Raw genomic sequence first — 21427 nt, forward strand, 5'->3', positions numbered from 1 at the left:
TACAGTGTCATAGGTTTCTTCATATTCCTCGTATGTTAATGCAGAAACATGTTTCCTTTACTTTTGGAGTCAAAGACCAACCTCCATGTGACATGACTATAAAGTAAGGAAACTGATTTTCACAAGTGTCTCCTACAAATGAACTTATGATTTGCAGCAGTTTATAGATATAGCTGGGTGAGACAAGGGCACTGAGTATACAAATTTATAATGGCTGAGTGGCCATTCCATATTGTCATTGCATTACAGAAACAAAATTGTATGCTTGTCTTGCATACAGATACTGCATTAAAAACACTGAGACCTTTTCTTTCATTTTTTTATTACATTTGGACCTTTAAGAAACATATACCATCAGATATACCACTATTCAGTAAAAATCTATTCTAGTTTTTGGGAAGCACGCATGTCACAAACTATCTTGCTTCTAATCTCTAAGACTTTACTGAGAGTTTATCAAAAAGGTAGGCTCTGATCTATGGGATCCTGAGCCTTGAGGTTTTGAATGTTTTGATTATTGTAAAACAATTTCAAGTGGATGAACTTAATTCCCAGCTGTTTTTCTTCTGGAATGGGCTAATCATTTTGAAGTTATCTAGTCCATTACAAGAATATTCAATTCCTTGAGCTTTGTAATCTATTCTGTCTTTGGAAAGCCTGGTAAAAAAGTAATTTTTTTTTCCTGTACAATAAGGATGAATTCATCAGAACATACCCAATATTAATTATAACAAAAAGCAGCAGATAATGTATATGTGCTGTGTTCACCTTAATGACTACTCATAAATTAGTAACTACTCTATGGAGACTATTTCTGGATCAATACGATCCAAGTGTAGTAGTTGCAGGCTACACTCAACTCCTTAACATGACTCTTAATACCTGACATTGATTAAAAGTAAAGAAGGGTAAGCAAACAAATACATACTCATACATGATTATGTTTTCAAGAAGCCACCCTTTGCGGAAGTAAACAAGAGAGGAGACTTTCAGGAAGCTGTTGATGGGGACTGGGAAGGTTTAAAGCTATGGCTTTGGTAAGCACCCAGGTGAGCTGTAGGAAGGCATTTGTAAGAGTAGATTCTGCAGCATCAAAGGATAATTCTCTAAAAGAGGTGGGTGTTTTCTCAATCTAAATTCTGAGGCTTTCAGCAGTTGAGGGTTAGAAACAAGATCCAAAGAAAAAAAGCCATCTTCGTAACGCTTAAGAAAGGTGACTGTGCCGTTAGGCTCATGATGCTAAATGGTCCAAAAGCCTTTGGTGGTGTGATATGGACAAGAAAAAAATTAATACACAAACCACATAACACCATTAAAACCAAAAAACATTTTTTCATTTAAAAAAGTATTTAGAACACATAAAACAAGGCAACATCTATTCCTTTTTCTCGTCTTCTGGTATGGGATCTGTCGGTGGCTCCTCCACTGTGGCACTGTTGCTCTCTGAGCCGGTGTTGCTGTCACTGGTTCCTTCCTCGGCCATACTGTCGACCCCCTCCTGCCCACTCTCCTTGTCCTCAGGAGTTGACGTGCCTTCTTCACCATTCTGTTGGCTTTCTGTTGTTTCTTCAAGGTGTGTCTCCTCTGCAATCACACATTTGTACTGTGAGTTCCAAGACAAAAATTTGCTCTAATTATGCTGACAGTATGTAGAGCTGCACTGTCCAATACGGTAGCCACTGGCCACATGTGGTCAAGCACCTGAAATGAGCTAGTGTGACCGAAGAACTTTTAAGAATGTTTGGAACAATTTGGGGTATGAAAACCTACTTTTTTAGCTGTAAATTTATGAAATCTAAATACAGGTCAAGTATTTCTGATGAAAATTTGGCTTGTGAATTGAGATGTGCTATAAATGTAAAATACACACTATATTTCAAAGACTTAGTATGCAAAAACATTAAAAAGTTAATTTAAAAAGTGTTGATTACACATTGGAATATAATTTAGGTATTGGGTTAAATAATATATATTATTATTAAAACTAATTTCACTTGTTTTGCTTGACTTAAAAAAAATGTCACTAAGTAGAAAATTTAAAATGTCACATGTGATCTACATTTTATTTCTATTGGACACTGAGTGCTGCTCCGCAGTGCTTTGGATTAAGTGAGAAGAAAGCAGGTGTGGAAATAATATAAGGTTGATATTTTAAATACTTAGAAGTCATGCTGGGCTGTTTCCCATAAGAAATTAAAAGCATGAGGTTTTTGCTCTAATGTCTCAAATAATTTTCTTCAGTTTTTTTCCCATGAGCTAGAAAGATAGAATCTGAGTAAAGACCTATAGGCCTTAAGAGCACATGCCCTATTCATATAGGCCAAAACAGAGGCAAAGGACTGAGTGTTCTGTCTAGTTGCAAAATGAGCAAAGAACCATATCCTAATTCTCAAGCTTTTGTTTTAGCCACAAAAATGTGCTCATGCTCCAAATTCATTAAGATAAAAAACATGTTCATATAAAAGAGAAAGAGGCTCAGATAATGAAATTTAAAATATGACTATCTGCAAAGTTAATCAGCTGGATTAAATTCTGTAGAAATACTTGGTAAAGATACCTATATTCCATTACATGTTTTCCAAATGGTTGTCATTTGAGTACAAAGTGTGATAATCAAAGGTTGTCATTTGAGTACCAAGTATGACTATGGTCCCTCCCATTTCTTGGAACAATGGTCCTGGGAGACGCTGGTTGTTTCCCATAACTACTTTTAGCTTAGTCTTGTTTACACAGTGCACTAGGCAGGATAAAACAGTGCTAGAAGGTAAGGTGATCTCAAACTTTCAAGTAGTAATCCTTTAATCAGTACTTTATGTAAGTTTTACATGTTATTTTTTACCCTGAGGGATACTTTTAATCAGGAAAATCAGTATACCTTGGAAGTAAGAGTTTTTCTAGGATAGGACTGGCAATCTTTTCCCCTAAAGGGCTAGACAATAAATATTTTAGATTTCGTGGGCCAGGCAGTCTTTGTTGCAACTACCCAGCTACACTGTTGTAGCCCAAAGCAGCCACAGACAATATGTACACAAATGGTATGCTGTCTTCCAGTACAACTTTTATTTACAAAAACAGGTGGCAGGCAGGATTGGCCTGCAGGTATTACTTTGCTGAATGCTGTCCTAGGAAATCAAAGATGATCAATCTTAAGAGCAATAACCACATCTTGTTGAAATAATATAAGCAATAATGGTTAAAACATTGAATGTCAACACCATGTCAAATCCAGTACTGGAACTCACTCTCAGAGGCAAGTACTAGAATATTTACAAATGAGGAAACTGAGATTAAATAATTGATCCCAAGTCCTAGTGCTAGCAAGTGGTGAAGCAGTATTAGATCCAGAGCTGTCTGACTCCAGAGCCAGGCAGGTCCTTAACCACTATACCATTCTACTTTACGTTCTCAAACCAGAAAATGACTTGACTCAATCTGGGCACATAACCAAGACCTCAAATACCAAGACCGAAGATAACACACCACTGCTAACATTTTATGTGAATCCACTATAGAGATTAAGATTTGGAAAGAACTGGGTAGGTCAGGGAACAGCTCAAGAGGCAAGATTAACAGACTGACATCTGAATAGTATTTAGAAAGAAAAAAAAAATTAAAAGCTGCTGTACAAAGCCTTGACATTTCCTTTGTGTTGCCAGTGGGTTACCTGTCTCCATTGGAATGTTCTCGTCGTCTTTCTTTTCCTCAGCTTTATTTGCCGCTTGCTCTTCCTCAGGAACAATGCTGCTCTGACTGCGCTCCGCTTGCTCCGCCGCCTCCTTCTCCCTTTCCTCCTGCCTTTTGCGGGCCTGCTCCTCTGCCTGCGCAATCTCAGCTGCAATTTTCTCCATATCCACTTCCACCTTCAGACCACACAACTGGTCATCAGAAAGAAAGAAACTCTCTTAGTAGTGTTCTTTTCTTATAATCTTTGAATCAGAAAAATGGTTTCAAAAGTGGGTTTTCTTGTCTATAAGCTACCTATAGTATATATTAATATATATGTATATTGGAGAAAAAGTGTGGTTCTAGGTCTTCTCTGAAACTCTTGTGCCTACAAGTAAAGAAAGTTGCTCCAGTAGCGGTGTAAATCAGATATTAGAGTGGTTGGTGAGGCAACAGTGAAAATTCTGGATTATACACAAGGCTTCCACTTTATATTTCAGGCTACCAAACGCTAGATTTGTTTGTTTTAATGCAAAGTGAAAACCATGAGTTACATCTCATGAAAACATTTGATGTATAAATCATGATAAAGTGAAAATAATTCATCATTATGTGGGCATTTAAATTAAAACAGAGAGCTCTAGCATTTATAGGCCTAATACATATGTGTATACTATATATTTCAAATTTATTGCAGTTTTGCCAGAAAATGGAAATAATTTTATAAAACAAAGATCTTATACATTCTATAGCAAAGTTAACCCTGTTTCAAAATGAACTTTCAATAAAAGCACTATTTTGGAAAAAAGAATGAGGCAAGATAAAGTAGCAGGCACAATGATGAAAGTATAGTTGGTATAGGAAATGGATACCCTTTTAAGTTCATTGTTAAATGAATCTGTGCTTTCCAGGAATTTCCTCTTCTTTTCCTGATGTCGTTCCTCTATTTGAAGAAGTTCAGCCTCTAGTTTGCGCTGTAAGACATATGATCAGGCTTAATTATTTTCTCTAAAGCAAATACAAAACACAGAAGCTGTCTCATTTTACAATGGTCCATACTTTCAAATACTATGTCAAATAATATTTTGCTTTTTAATTTGAATATTATAGGAGTCTAGCTGAGATTTAAAAAAACCAAAATGCAGCATAAATGGATGACTATGATTAACAAGTCAACGCTAAAGCTGTTTCAGGCCTGAGCAATTCCTTTGGAAAAAAAAAAATTAGTAAAGCAGTAAAGATTGATAGGATGCCTCAAAATTCTTAAGCTCACGTGTATTTCTTAACGAATATATTTCCCATTATAAGGTTCTATGTTATAGTGTTTAATGACAAACTTATTAAACCTCTGGGAAAGGTCCACTCCCTTAAACCTCTTCCCCAAATCAGGAACAGGTAAGAATGAAATATTTAACAGGTATATTTATGAATGGTATAAGAATCATGTTGGCTGGCGTGGTGGCTCCATGCTTGTAATCCTAGCACTCTGGGAGGCCAAGGCGGGAGGAATGTTTGAGGCCATGAGTTTGAGACCAGCCTGAGCAAGAGTGAGACCCCATCTCTACAAAAACAGAAAAATTAACCAGGCATGGTTGTGTGCACCCGTAGTCCCAGCTACTCAGCAGGCTGAGGCAGGAGGATGACTTGAACTCAGGACTTTGAGGTTGCAGTGAGCTATGATGACTCCACTGCACTCTAGCCTGGGTGACAGAGCAAGACTCTTGTCTCAGAAAAAAAAAAAAAAAATCATGTCTCCTGAGATTTTTGGCATAGGCCCATTTTATTTTAACAAATGGTATGTACCTGATGAACCATTAAAGATTGGACCTGTCGTTTGAGGACCTGCATTCTAGCTGTTGTGACAACTGACCGAACGTCTGGCACCACACTCTCACTAAGGATTTCACTGATGAGGCGGTGGTTTCTCTGGAAACGGGCAGTGGCTGTATGCTTCATTGAGAAGCCATCATCATAATCTGGAATGAACAAATTGTTCTGGAAATTAGGTCACCAGTCACCATAAACAGGAGAGTGTAACAACGTTAACAATTACCAAGGAACTAGGGTCCTCACTGGGCTACCAAGTGGGCCTGACCAACGTCATGGGAGCACTGGGCCAGGCACTTCCTAAGAACCATACACAGGACATAATGTGTCCATTGGCTAAGGTATTAGTTTTTCTTACAATCTTTAAGTGATGATATGTCTGAGAAGGATTTGGCTAAAACACAAATGAGATATAACCATGTCTCTTTTGGCCTCACAATCAATGGGAAGGCTACAAATGATGGCAATAACTGAAATTCTGCCCAATGTTTCATTCTCTTGGTAGTAATTTAAGGCATTTAATAACTGATGAACAATATATGAACTGTGTGGTATCTTTGTCACTGTAGCACTTTAAAATTAATAAAGATGCCCATTTGTAAAATTAACATCACAGCAGAGAAAACACCTCTAGTAATATTCAATTTCCCAGCATTTACATTTTATTAGATTAAAAAACCATTAGGGAGTTTAAGCAATTTTATAGGAAAAAAATTTGGTTCCAAATTCACTTTTACATTTTGTCAATTTACCACTTACCCAGTTGTTGTCAAGGGGTGATGGCATTACCCAAGTTCATATACACGTAGTCTGGGTCTGGTTTATATGCTCATTTTTAGTAGCAACCCAACAGTGTTTCCTTAATCTCAGCCTATGCTCTATTACTTTCACAGTTTTCACATACCTGCTCACAACCTGTACTAGTATTCACTTAGTATTTTTCTTTTAATTAATTCATTAAAAAAAAAAAGAGCTTTCTCTTAAGCAATATACACTGAAACAAAAGTTCCTCTCTGAACCACCTAATCATCTCAGTGTCCCACCAGAGTGGAGAGTTCACGCTTCAGGAAAACCTGCTACAGAGGCCCATGTTGTGCTGCTGTGTCACAGTTTAACACCTCCATTATACTTCTAAAGTTAAAACTGCTAGGATAAGATACAGTGTGTGTTTTTTTTTTTTACTCTGTAACCATTTTACTTTTTAAAGGATGAGTTTTTTACATTTAAGGTTATATAGGATACATTTGTGCTAAGTTATCTTTTTTTGTTGTTTGCTTTCTTCTTTCATTTATATGGCCCCAATGTTGACCATAGGTAGGGGAAATAAAGTCTAAGCAATTTGGGCTTGTCCTTCCTTGTACTTTAGTTGTCTGCTTCCTGTTTTGGGGGGGTAGGGGAGGGGCTTATCTTTTCTAGTTATTATCTAATTCACCAGCTGTTTATCCCATGAATAGTGTCTCACTGAAAAAAAGCCTTCACTGTCCTGTGTGGATAATTGCATGTATCCTATCTTTTGACAGTTCTCTGTTAAAGAAGTCAGCAGCTGTTTACTCATGCCGATGCCACCTTTCTCTTGGTTTTATGTGTGTTTCCACCTCCCAAATCTTCCTCTTTCTATTCAGTCTAAGGGGTCCCAGGTCTAAAGTCATTCTCATACTGGTATCTTAATTACTACCTGTTCTTTCTTACTAGCAGCTTTAAGATCTGATCTTAAACTTAAAAACACTATAAGCAGAAGTTTGAGACTGTTCCTGAGTGAATCTCTTCAGTCCATCAATGCTCATGCTATTAATGGAAACCATTTTCTACTTATGGTTTCTATGTTGCTGGCCTTTGTTTCTTCTTGCACTGCCCCCACCCCCTCCCTCCCAATATTTGCAGACTGGATCTTCTTCTACTCCTTGGTTTTGTATGTTTCTCTTGCATTACTCATCCCCTTTGAGTAATTACGTTATACTTATGCTAATGTGTCTTTAGCACTGCTGATTCTGCTTAGCACTCAGTGCTGCTTCTATTCTACATTCTATTCTCTATATTATCATATTCTGTTGTCTGTATTTATGAGAACATTTGTTACTATCCCAGTCCATTCTTTTAAAAAATTATTTTTATTTTTCCCTCCTTTTATCAATTTATTCATGTCTTTAGATGGCAATATTGCTTCCTCCCTCATTGGTATCTTCTCTGCAGTTCTTACAAGCTTCCTCTCTGCTACTGCCACTTTAAGATGGGATCTCAAATTATTTTCTTAACATTTTTGTTGCTTTTAGCTAGAGCTTTCAACCTTTTCCACAACATAGTAGCATACAGAGAAAATCTTAATATTTATACCACATGCTAGATACGGGGATGAGTGTGCTCATAGCTGGAGGTAGCTATCTCTGGGGCTCCTTGCAGCTTCAGACCCGGCTTGGCTGCAGAGGAGCAGAAGTGCAGTCTGCACACCTGCAAACTATTCATGGAATGCCAACTGGGAAGCTCTGCGATTTGTGTGCAGGTATAAAATCTGTATGGGTATACCCTCATGGCTGGTATCATGGCTACATTTATAAATTCTTGTTGGGTTTCTGAATTAAATGGAAAGGAAAATTTCATGATGTTTCTATATACTCATTCACCTTCTCCCTTAAGAGATTTTAATTCAGCAAATTTAGGGAACCAATAAGAAAACAGGTTATAACTAGAGTGCATTTAGCTTTATAAAAGCAGCTGAGGCAAAATCCCGATTGTGAATCAAAAACCTTTCATGCATTCTGAGTACAAAGATTTTGATGAATGATGAATAGTTTTTGCTATTTTTTGGACTGAAAAGGGTATTTTTTGTGGGAAATTCACATATAAATCTTACTCAAAATAATCAAGATACTGAAATGGCACTTAAATTATGCTTTTTTCCCCATTTAGGATAAATAAAAACTTACACGATTTCTCATGTTTTAATTCTCAGAGAAAGCATAAACCAAACCCCACTGTTTTTTTTCTTACCATCTGGATCTTCAGCAGGCTGAATGCTCATGTACGGTTCTCCTTTCTCCATGCGAGACTGTCTCTGTCTACTTTCTTCCTCTAAAGCAGCCTCTGCACGACTTTTTGCATTTATGTAAGCAAGGTACGCGGGGGAATTATGATAGGCCTTCATAGATTCATTGTACTCTATCTGAAATTCAAATGTTTTCCAGTTTTATAATTAACATTTTGCAGGTTACAACGTGGACCTATATTATCTCATTTGAACATCAAAAGATATGGTGTAAGCAGGTGTTGTGATAATCTCCTTTTTACAGATGAGGAATCTGAGGCCTAGAGAAATTAAGTGACGACCCAGGCAGACGGAGCCTCAGTGCAGCCTCAGCTTTCCGATCAAATCTTACATTTCTTTAACAAATAAGCTAATGCCTATGTACTTTACACGGTATCCATCCCACTGCAGCCCCCACCCTACCTTTTCTGCTTCGTATTCGTTTAAATATTCTTGTTTCTCTTCATCAGTGAGATCTCGCCACATGCCACCAATAATCTTGCCAATCTCCCACAACTTTAGGTCAGGGTTAGAAGCCTTTACTTGATCCCAGACCTTAAAAAGGAAAGAGTTGAAATTTCAATACTGATGCCTAATATAAACTTAGAAAAGACTGATACAGACTTTACAAAATACTTTTTAATATGCAAACATTTAAACATAGAAGCAGAGAGAATAGTATCAAATTCCTATGTACTCATCAGCCTGCTTCAACAATTATCAACAGCTGGCCAATCTCATTTCATCTTTACTCTGTTGGATTATTTTAAGTTGGATCTCAGATATCATGTCACTTCACTCATAAATACTTTATCTTGATAGGCCAAGAATATCTCCTATCACTACAGACACTTAAGATGAGTTAACTCAAAATATAGTCTATGTTTCTAAAAGTTCATGTGAATTTGGAAGAAAAGTGGTTAATTTGCATAACAATATTTTCAAATATACATATAATTAATTATAAGCAGAAGTTTAAAAATTTCTAGTAGTAATTAAAATGCTCTGCCTTTTAATAAAGATATAAGCTATATTTTTTATTTTAAGAGTAATGTAGGTCCATCACCAAGAAAATTGGAAGATTTAAGGAAGTATAAAGAAAATAAAAATTACCATTAGCTTACTGCTTAGAGATAACCATTGTCTTCTGGCTTTTTCCCCCCCTTCAAACTAACACGTGATTGCTGTTTATTTTTATAAAAATAAGATACTAGTACATGTAGTCTTGTGTATTCCTTTTTTCACTTAACATGTTTCTCATGTCATTAAATATTCTCCAAAAGACATTACTTTAATGGTTACAAACATTCGATGTTAAGAATTTTAATAGTTTATTTAATCATGTTCTTCTTGCTGGATTTCAGTTTTGGAATTTTAAAATCAGAACTAATTGCTTTAAAAACTACAATTTTTGTCCTTGTCTCTGAATATGCACAGAAAAGCTGGCTAAGCCAATCTGAAATCAGATGCAAAGCAAAGAAATAAAGAAGTAAAGACAGCAGTCCTCACTCCTACCTTTCTGGGCACCTACCTTTCTGCTGTACCTCATGTAGGGCATCAGCGGCTTATCTGGTGGCTTTGGGGGTTTTGGAATCGTAATACCAGAGGATGCCTACAAAAGAGTTAAAATACACTCATTATTCAATTGCAAGGAGTTCACCAGCAAACTGAAAAGAGAGTCCCTTAAAAAATTCTAATGCGCCTTCTACTCGTCCATGGATACAAGATTCTTATATATTCTCCACTGAAAATTGCTATCACTGCAAATTCAGAAATGTTCACATCAAAAGAAAATGACTTTAAGCACATAATTTTTCAATGTTTTACTTAGCAGTTGCCACTGCTTTGACAAGTTGGCTGTAAGAATAAAATATTACATAATAATCTATACATTGAAAATACATAGTTATCAAGCGTCTCACATTTAGGACATTACCTGGCACCCTTTATTTTGCCCAATTACCATGACACATACAGTCAACACTTGATTATCTGCAGCAGAATCTGAACCCTTAAGCACTTACCACACTCACACTGTCTACATGGGACTCAGTATCTATTCGCACTGTGTCAGGAATGCACCCCACATACACAACAACACAAAACTACCTCCTAGGTTGGAAAACAAAAACAAAAAAAGAAAGAAAAAGAAAAAAACAGACCTTCTTGTCTCCTTTACCACGACCAGAGACCTTATTTCTCTTGAGGTTCTATGTCTGTTATCTACTGGATGTCTTATAAAGGAAATTGAGAAGAGTGAACTAAAGTCACACTGTTCTTTGTCTTTTAGTCCTAATCACAGTGAAGGAGCAAACAAGTTTATCAAGAACAGAGAACTGGCAGACACAGGGTCTGATTATGTTATTTTTGAGGTCTTATATCAAGACGCTCCATTCCATTAAAAATTTTTGGTTTTGTGGGAAAGACACAAGAGGAAAAGTAAAGACGGGATGTGAAGGAAAAAGGGAGACAGAAGAAAAGGAGGGGGAGGGGAGAAGACTGAAAAATATTTAAAGGTAAAGAAAAAAGTAGGTGAGGAAAAATAAGAAAGGAAGGAAAGAGAAAGAAAGATTGAGTGATCGGTTCTTTCTATGGTCTGGATCTAGGTGAGAGTTACCAGACAGCTTCTGGTGGACATTGCAGATAATGCCAATTCAAGAGTGACTATTTCTGAACTTTTTAGTCTCCTCTTTTCATACATGACAGCATTTGATTAAGAACCCAGAGTAAGAAAAATAATGGCTGAATCACACTTAATTTCCAAATTTTTGGGAGCTCCCTGATACTGACTCTCCCTGCCAGGCTGGGGCAAAGATGTGCTGGCTTTATTCTAATTATCAAAACACAGATTGGCAAATCCTTATAAGAAAACTAAAGTGACATTTTGTTCTCTCCCCCTTCTGTTGCTGCTGTGATAAAACCCCAGGGACACACCTCCATTCTGGGCTGGGACCAACTATAACCTTAATTTCATTCGAGGGCTCAGGGATTAGCACATTTGTGCCCCTTTCCACTGTGATCAAGAAATGCTTCCTATTCCTACAAGGGTCTCCCCCTCCTTCCCTATATACTTAGTAACTCTGCTTCTTCACATGTTGTTAAAAGCATTTCACCTTTGAAACAGCATTTCCTCTCCTTCTGCTCCTCCCATGCATTCTTACCACACCTCACGCTGGTGCCCACGCAGACAGACCCTGTTTTTAGCCAACAGTGGGCAGTGAGTGAGGGGGGCCACGGGGATGGAAACTGTCAACAGTGGTGGCTGAGTAGCCAATAGGGGAAGATCTGTGTCAGAGTTTCCAGGAGTTCTTTCAAGGGAAACGGGAATTCCTATGAGGCTAACCTTATGTTATGGATTTAGTGGAAGAGACATGTAAAAGTCTGCTTCTTCACACATGAAGTTATTTGAAAACCTTTCCAATTCACATCCAACAAAAACCTTCAGAATTCCATGAAGTGGGTTGTGAAGAACGTTGGAATTGTGCCCATAATTGAAGGTGGTAAGACTACTGCAAACAATTTTTTAAAAAATTAGATGTAAATGATTCTAAAATGCCTATGCTTTCAAGCTTTAAGTATGAATTGAAAGACTTAAAAAACATAGTAATAGTTACTCTTTGATATTTTTCAAAGAATTGCACTTTATAATATTAACAGATTTACTTATTTTCTCTCCTTTCTCCCAAAGGAAGGCACACAAATCAGCTATATATTTAGGTCACATTTTTATTACATTGACCAGTCAACTTACCCTCCCCACCCCAAAAACCCACCCCAAAACAATAACAAAGTGAAATTCCAGCTGGTTTTCAGGATGGTAAAGATTTATATCATTATGTACCCCAATTTATTTAATATCTCAAACAGACATCTTTCTACAATGTCTTAAACATTTCTTTACTCCTTAAAAAAAAGTTGAACACACTTTAACTTTTTCTTAGTAAGATTCAGTAAGAAATAACCACTGCTTTGCTATGCTGTAACACTCTTTACTAAATGGCCCAAGGGTTACACTTTTTGAGTGTGTGTTTCCTTTTTTGATCTGTTTCTTTTCTTGTTGCTACTGAGAAACCCACCTCTAGCAGCAACTCCCTCTTTCCAATTTTCTCCTTCCAATTTGCAATGAGTTGGAGAGAAAACTGCTTACTTAAGAGTAAGGTTCTAGGAAATCTCCTACAAGTAATGTTCATGATTTTGTGAAATTTATCTTGGCTACTTGAGTTTTTTGTTGTTTCTTTCCCAATTCTCAGCTATTTCTCTGGTAGGGTCTTATTTAAGGGTTTTCTTCTGAGATAGAATTTCCACTAATGTACAGAAATATGCTGTTTTTAACATTTTTGTCTCAATCTGTTTTCACACCTGTACTAAGAGAATGCTAATAGTGATCTGAATAAAGAAGTGACTAGGAGTGAATTCTAACTCATAGCTATCATAAGCACTCCAAAAGTGTTTATTGTTTGAAAACTATGCAAGTATACTGGAGTCATCAGGGAAACCCAACATTCTGTATAGTCAGGAAGCTACTTCACAGAATCATTCCTGCAAATCACTGAGGCAATTTACAGACAACACCACCAAACAGAAGCCCTCCCAAAAGTAATGCATAACCAGGGTCATATTAAAATTAAAATACATTTATAATAGCCAAAATCAGCATTATTGAATCCTAACACTGCTTAAATTAGATATATTTAAAAAAAGAGTAAAACCTGAAAATTTTCTAGGGCTTTCTTCCTACAGTGGTTGATTATACCTCAATTTGGTGTTAAGAGGACAAAAATACAAAGAAAACAACCACAAAGGACCAAAACACCAAATTTCTGCATGTCCAACAACTTTCTAATCTACCCTGAAGTAGTGCTCACTCCAAATGCTGGGTTCTTAACATTCACCAGGAAGGGATGGGAAGAAACAGTGAGTGCACTTTCTTTTCCTAGTAAGACTCCACTGAATGATCTCATTTTATTAAGAGTGAATCCCCCACAGCTACATTCAAGTGAAAAACAAAATGCTTATATAAACCAAAACCAAATTATTTTAATATTGCAGTTACCATTTCTATTCCATTAACATAGATAATCAAGAGGTGACTGTATAGAGCTATAAAATGTAATCATTCTCTTGTTTACTACCCACGAATTTGTGCATTAACATGAATGATCCATAATCGATTCTGCCCATTGTTTAAATTAAAATGTTTTTTTATCATTTGAAAACCTTGCCAACCATTACGGTGGTGAAACAACACATTTAGGCCAGGGAAAAACATGTACTGATGCACATAAAAATTGTATGCATTGTGAAATGCATACATACACACACTGTCAGAATTCTTTTCAGATACCATGAAATATGCATGGCACATAAAACTGGATATGCTTATGAAGTACAAATTATGCAGAAACAATGAAAAATTTAGACAAACAAAACCTATCAAGCTAAGCAATATGCTTACCAAGATAGACATTCAGTTTGATAGCTACAAACTTTCAGTTCTAGCTTGACTACAGGGTGAGAGGGCTTTTTTGAAGTTACATTAATAGAAGGTACTTGTTATTTATGAATATATCAAATGAAAACTAGGTATTAAAAAGTATACAGCCATTCTGGGTTGTATAAATTCTCACCAACAACACATTTCAATGTATGTTAAATATTTGACTTTTGGATTTATTTTTATTCATTTATGTTTAGTAAGTCATTTTTACAATTATTGCTTTTTTTGGTACCTAAACTTCCTTGAAGTTTAAGACAATTCTAAAACAAAGACTTCAAAGTATATCATCCAATTTTGATATCTTAGATGGATCACTTAAATAAACCATCCTGTTTCAGAAATCATATCTTTCATAGTATGGATTAGAAATGTACTTTTTGTACACATCTAGTTTTTGATACTTCAAATTAATTTCATTCAACTTTTATTCTGCAATTCTTTGAGGTGATATTAAAATCTTTTTCTCTTTATAACTAGAGAGAAATGAGTCTCAATTAGAAAGTGAACTACTAAATCCAAAAGACAAATAATTACCTGTAGCAATTCAAATTGGCAGGCCAGCCAAAAGCTTTCCAGCCCTGGAAAAGCCAGGTCTGAAAGCCCAGCCTTTACTAAGAAACTGAGTCCTTGAGACTAATGCCAATTACCTTAAAAAATGAAAGATACTCTTCATTTCAAAAAGGGCATTTTAACCATAAGAAATTTTTGGTTTGTCCACACACAGTACAAGCATTAACTGCTCAAGGCTTTATCCCTACTGACCACCAAACAGAATGGATTTTTCTTTTCTTCCACATACATATCCAGATCTCACTATTTTTTCAGTGTAAGATCGTACGACGAATGTTTAAAATAGCCAAAAAGCCAGGTTAAAAAAATTTTTTTAATGGCTGTGCTCATGATTCAAAAAGACCTAACTCTGAAGGCATTTCTGGTTAATTCCAGTTGTTTGCCGGATGCTGTAATAGTTGATTCTCCTACCGTGACCCGGCTGTTGGTGCCCGGGTTCCCTCCCAGCCTGTAGTTGTTGTAGGCGAGATGACTGTATGGATTGTATCCCACAAACCCTGGTGTGCTGGGCATTTGCTGATGGAAACAAATGAGACAAAAACACGAATGAGAAATGAGCTCAAACGAGGAAAACACAGAAATGAAAAATGATCTGCATATGGCATGCAAAAGCAACCTGAATTTAAACAAGCAATGATGTGTTGTAATTGTTTTTTCATTGAGGAAATTCAATTTTTCTTTCATTGAGAAACCTGTCTGCAAGTGTTTCTTTTTTTTTCTTTTTTGCAGGAGCTCGGGGTGTTTGTGTGAGCATGAACATGTGTGGCTTGTTTTTTGAGATAAGCAATACAATGAAGTGTTTCAAACATTCAGGATTATTTTATGGTCAATAGTATGATGTAACAACTTAGCGGTAAATGACGTCTGAGATAGGAAGGCTTGACATGTGATAAACTAGAACTCTGAAAACACTACATGCAAAACAAAACACAATCTATTTGACAGTTATGTGGATGCCACCAATGTATTCATCTACTAAAAACAAATAAAAACAAGAAATGGATCTGCTTTCAAAGACAGTTTTAAACCATTTTATGTAATGTGAGAAATGAGAAGAGACTCAAATCAGGAAGCCAGGATTTGTCAATTGAAAAGAACATATGTTGGATTCAATGGATGTAACATATATGATTTCAAAACAAAGACTTGTAAGAAATGCATGGATTTTATTCTGGGGTACTATCTGATCTTTTTAACCCAGTCATTCTTTTATAGGATTTCTCTTCCATTTCTTCTTTGATCCATCTTCCATAGGTCAATCATGAACAATTTCTGCATTTAATCTTAATGTGAACTACTTTTCTAGTTGATAGACTTGAACTTTTTTTTTTCATCTAGTTTCCTGATGGCTCTCACCCTTTCAAAACACAACTGCTCATTTCAGCAACAGAACTCTTGGTTTTTGTGAATTATGGGTTGATGTAATCACAAATGGGCTCTTATACAGCAGTGGCCTTGTGGTTAATACAATGACATTCAATGTTCATGAGAACCAAGGCATAATGCATAAAAAGAATGTAGCAAAGAGAGACCAGGGTGTTTTACCTAATGAAACTCAATCAAAACAAGTGACAGTAACTTCATTTTTACATGCAATTAACGATATCAGTTCTGAATTGTGTAATGGAAAATACACTTAACACATTCCAACGAAGCTGTAGGTGATACAAAACACAGCTTCCTAAAACATGCCGTTGCACATATCCTTAGTGTCCCGAAAGAAAGACATTCAAGCAGATATTACATTTGATACTCTTTGGGAGAAAAGAGAACGACTGATCCATTTCTAGTCTATATAGTTAGAGAAGACGCAAATCAAGCATATGTAAGTAGGCAAAACACAGATGAAGTATCAAAGGTACAAAAGAAGTGTATATTACTTGGAGTGGTACATTGGGGTGGTGGTGTCAGTGGTGGTGGTGGTGGTAGTGGTAGAAATAATGGGAAGAAGGAAGGAGAATAATTCATTTAGCATCCATTCTGTTGGATATTCTAATCCCTAGTCTTCTATATTTTGTGTGTTAATGTGAAATTATAATGGTACAGAAATATGACTAAAAAAGGCAAAAAAAATCCCTTTCTACATATGAGAAGTCATAAGGGGACACTTGGTTTTTGAAATATTTTAATTTCAAAAAATCAAGTTTGTCCTCAAGATATTATACATTGTCGGAAACAGTATTTATGTCAAAATGATACCTTCAAAGGTTGCATAAACAATGAGAATCACTGTTCAACATACTGAGGCAATAATGTAAGAAAAATAAGGGAACTAAGAAAAAAAACTGAAATTAAAACAATGTAATTATACCATTTCCAAAGCTGAAGTACATGGTTAGGTCTTTGAGGTCAGAATCTCAATTGTTCAACTCCACCTGTATAGCCACTAGCAGAATGCCATGGAGATGGTCATAAGAAATGTTTTTTGATTTAAGAAAGAAAACAAACCAAGCACAGGACTTTAAGATCTACTGGAATTAACTTTGAAGACTGTATTGTATATTATAGAAATTGAACCGAGAACGTATGATACAGTATCTCTTTTTAAAGCATCTCACTAAGAAAAAACAAATTGTTGATAAATGTAACTAAAACATATATCTGAAGGTTAGTAAGAGTGGTTGTTATCTAATGGAGAAAACAAAATTACACAAGCACCTAATTAGTAGCGAAAAGTAGACTAGCCTGAAATTTAGGTGGTAGGGGGTATGGAAGGAAGGACTAACAGCTATTAACTGATTTGGTAGGATATGGTCATGTTAACAGTGTTTTACAAAAACAAACAAACAAAAAAAACCCACCCAAAAAACCAAGAAGGAAGCCATTTCAGCAAGGCCTGAATAGTTTCTGTTAAATCCGTTTTGTGGGTTGGAAAATTATTTTACATGCTGACCAAGCTGGGTCAGAGATTGCAGGGTGGAAAAACTAGTTCACAACTATTTTTTAGATACCTTGAAACATACATATCCCCAAACCGATAAAATATATAGAGTGGAATAAGATTCAGTAGCAAGATCTGACCCATAGATAATGAAATCCTTACTTGAACAGCTTGAAAATAATGATTTACAGTGAGTGTACTTATAGAACTAGAAGCTTATTGTTTGATTTAATATGAAAATTTTATATAGAGACAAGAAAGGAGAGAAAAATGTAACCAGCTGAAGGTTAGGTTTTTTTTAAAAAATAAATGCCACAATGAGCATTCACTCAATATCAACTTAAAGACCCTGAATAGTGAAGATTAATAAGAAGTGTTAAACTTGTCACTTATTTCCCATTCAAAAAAAAAACAAACTGAGCATAGGAGGTTGGAATTTCACAGTATGTTTCCTTAAATGTTGGGGTTGCTTCAAGGTAAGATGCAAAGAATTATTTTATTTAGTAGGAAGTGCTGTTTTTTTTTTTAGCTGAAATTTTCATCCTGTTGCTGTGATGATTGAGTGACTGTCACTGGAAGACATCTGGGTTTTTGTATCAAGGCCAGACTTGGCTATTACATTAACAAGAAAATTAAAACTTACTGTTGCAGGAGCTGGGGTGGGAGGTGGGGCATAAGATGGTCTTTCTGTTTGAAAGAAAATAAATAACTTCTTGTAAACAACTGAGATATAATACTATGCAACAAAACTACCAATGGTCCTGTTTTGAAGAAAAAAAAAATGAGAGTATTTTGGAATTCCCACTTGCTAGGGCATTAGTCTCTTATTAACATAGATTAATAAATATAAAAATTGAAACTTACTTGACATTTTGGAAGATTAAGTTCTCAGTTCCTTAAGAATGAATCTGAGACACTAAAATAAAAAAAAAGAAAAAAAGGAAAAAAAAAGAGAATCAAAACTCAGCAAGCATGAGAATGTTTTCCTAAAGAATAGGGAAATTTAATTGGTATTTCTGAGTAAAATTACTTCACCTTATCTCCCAGTAATCAAGTCTTTATTTTACTCATTCTTGTAGGTCATTTGGTTGATTAGAATTAAATGACTAAAACAAGTTACTGGGATATTTAGAAACATACTTTCAGGTTTTTTTCTTATGATACTAAGCTACCTCTTGTATGGAAAATATTTTGCTGATGTAATGTAAACATTTAATAAGACTGATAGATAATGACAATAGAATGTGATGTGTGTCCACCCCAACAAGGCCTACCAGATACTGACAGCTCTCTGACCTGCTCTACCCTGCTTTCGGGATAACAACTTTTATGAAAATTGGGCAGCATTTTATTCCTAGAAGCCGTAGAAAAGGTAATCGGTATGATAATGAACTTCACATCCTCTTATAATGGTAAATAGCTTCGTAAGTGCTGGGAATAAATTTCGAGAATCTACCTAAAAAACTTTTATTCATCCTTCACAGCCCATTTCAAAGTTTATATCCTCAATGGACCTTTCTTGATAAATTACCTGGGCAGAATTAATCCTTCCTTCTTCATCTGTATTCCCATCCTGTTTACGAAGATCTATGATATTGCTCATTATAACATTTTTTACCCATCAATATGGCTAGATTGTGTGCTGCTTGGGAACAGGGACCATCTAATTTATTATTGTATTCCCAGTATCTAGCTCAATTCTTAATAAATTTAAATCTAATATTACCAGCTCACAACATGACCAGACACATGTGAGCTTGTTTTTTACACCAATATACACCACAAACAGTAAGGTACAAAGAGAAAAAAACAATCATGTTTAGAAAGAAAGCAAATAAACTTCTGCTACTACTGGAGTACTTTAATCCAACATAAGTGAAACGAACATGATTTTTTACTTCTATTTTGCACTTTAAGGAAATTCCCTGGAGCCTTAGGAGTAAGAGTCCTGGTGTGGAAATAAACAGTTTAGTTTCTCAATGGTCTAACCTGGTTTTTTCCTCTTTCCTTAAAGAACAGCCAGAAACCTTTGACTCTAGTGTACATTTCCTTCCTGCTCACATTAAGGGAGCTGTCAACATCCAGCCGGCCTTGCTGTGGGGAGCCCTGACAACTGCCACAGCGCCCTGTACATTACACTTTATTGTTAATACTTTAAAATTATTGCTCTCCTTCACCAGAATATAAGTTCTAAGAGTGGGCTTGTACATTTGTCTATCCCTGGTGCCTGCCATAAAACAGATACTCTGTAAGTATTTGTTGAATAAATACCTCATATGGGATAGGCTCATTACACTACTTAACAGTCACGACAACTCTGAGATGTGTCCTGCTATCCTAATTTTACAGATGAAAAAGGGAGTCTTGTAGAGTGTAAGTGACTTCTCTAAAGCCACACAACGAGGAAGGGCCAGCGTTGGGTTTCAAACCCGGGCAAAACTGTTCCGGAGATTTTGCTCTCCACTCCAAGCCACACCAGTCGCTGCCGGACCAGAGGGGGAACCACCTTCCTGGGGGTGAGAACCGCCAGCTAGCCTTGCCCCCAGGGCTGCCTGTAAGTTTCTCTCGGAGGATGCACTGTACTAGAAATTCCCCTGAAGGGGGGTACGCACAGGTGTTTGACCAATTTCGGGAGGTCGGCGTAAGAAGCAAATCTTACCCCACAGAGGGGCCCCAGATGGGGCTGCCTCCCAACCCTCACTCCGCTAGGCCTCAAGGAGGCCGCGACCGGCTCCCAACTCCGGCTCCACGGCCAGGCCTGAACCCCAGCAACCCCGGGGAACTCGGGGTCCAGCCAAGCGCGGACACCACCGCTCGCCCCCTCCGACCCGGACCGGCCCCCTGGAAAACACTCACCAGCGGGCAGGAAAAGCGCCCGCAGCTCCGGCTCCGCTTCCCTTTGTCCGGCGCTCGCCCCGCCCCTCGCGTCTGGAGCTTCCGCGCTCGCACTTTCAACACTCTTCTTAATTATTTTCCTGGGCCCTACCCGACTCTTCTGAGAAAAATAAGCCTTCTAGCGAGGACTCAATGACGCTTAGTACAGTCAAGGATTTTTTTCAGGCCTCCTGGTTTCCCCCAAACTCCCCGAGTTGGGATATTTTCCCAGCCGGGCGCCGATTCGTCACTGCGCGGAGGGCGGAGGAGGCCGGACCGCGGGATGGGCCCGGCTGTCGCGGCGCTGAGGCGCTGGAGCGGCCGCGGCGACCGGCGGCCCCGGGAGGTGCCGAGCCGCGCCGAGGGGCGGTCGGGGGCCGCGGCCTCGGCTTCCGCGTGCGGGGCCGAGCGACGGCGGGAATCGCTCCAGGGCGAGGCCGCACGTCTGCGGCCGAGCGGGCCTCGCGCAACTCGGGCCAAGCTCCGGCTGAGCCCGCCTCCGCAGGGCTACCCGCAGCCGCTGGTCTTTTTTCTTTCCTCCTGTCTGTGAGCGACAGGGTGTACGTCAGTAGGCAGAGGATGCAGGCGTGGAGGACCCCGCGCGCGACGTTTGCTTCCTCGCGGGCCTTCCTGCCGTAACGGCCGGCTCGTAGCCTCCGCGCGAAGCAACACGAGTTTTGCGGTTTTCCCAGGCGCTTTCAGAGTGCAGTTGCCACAGGTTTCTGAGCCAAGGCCCGGAGATGTTAACGCCCTTGCACCAGCGCCGGGGGGTGCCGGCTGCCCTCTGTCCCTGAGCTGCCGTGGCTCATCCGGTCCCCGCTGCGTCCCCACTTTGAGGTTAAACTCACCGGTCCTTCCGCATCCAGCTGGAAGGTCTCTCTGTGATGCCCTCCCTGCACTCCCCGACCCCCAAGCCTTCCTTTGTACTCCCATAGCTCTTTGGTAATAACTGTCGTAGTCCTCTACGCGACCCTTTGTATTGGACTGTGTTTGTCATCTCCAGTGCATTATGAAAGCCTTGAAAGCCAATGCTCAGCCGTCTGTATTGGTCATCTTCCTATTGCCAGTGCCTACTAAGGCCTTGACCCGTCTTTAG

At 37.9% G+C, this 21427-nt stretch overlaps 1 protein-coding gene and 1 long non-coding RNA gene across 2 annotated transcripts in view; one reads left to right on the forward strand and one right to left on the reverse strand.

Moving 5' to 3' along the window:
• LOC123620881 overlaps positions 1-21427 on the forward strand; it is a 119530-nt gene that overhangs the window by 48116 nt on the left and 49987 nt on the right. The gene's annotated exons all lie outside the window — the stretch shown is intronic.
• Positions 1313-20714, reverse strand: SMARCE1 (SWI/SNF related, matrix associated, actin dependent regulator of chromatin, subfamily e, member 1). Its single transcript, XM_045526448.1, has 11 exons — positions 20314-20714; positions 18322-18373; positions 18101-18144; positions 14988-15092; positions 10041-10121; positions 8933-9064; positions 8476-8647; positions 5467-5639; positions 4536-4637; positions 3665-3875; positions 1313-1584 (listed from the first exon to the last, which is right to left on the reverse strand). Exons 2-11 carry the CDS (start codon positions 18326-18328, stop codon positions 1376-1378), a joined length of 1236 nt encoding a protein of 411 aa, XP_045382404.1. The 5' UTR covers positions 18329-18373; positions 20314-20714; the 3' UTR covers positions 1313-1375.

Source organism: Lemur catta, chromosome 15, assembly GCF_020740605.2.
Source record: "Lemur catta isolate mLemCat1 chromosome 15, mLemCat1.pri, whole genome shotgun sequence".
NCBI classification, from domain to species: Eukaryota; Metazoa; Chordata; class Mammalia; order Primates; family Lemuridae; genus Lemur; species Lemur catta.

Bases quoted from the DNA above. Each gene is read 5' to 3' on its own strand.
- SMARCE1 (XM_045526448.1), bottom strand. The intron at 9,065-10,040 runs GTAGGTGCCCAG...TTCCTTTTTAAG, and splicing joins ACATGAGGTACAGCAGAAAG to GTCTGGGATCAAGTAAAGGC. The intron at 8,648-8,932 runs GTAGGGTGGGGG...TTTGAATTTCAG, and splicing joins ACGAATACGAAGCAGAAAAG to ATAGAGTACAATGAATCTAT.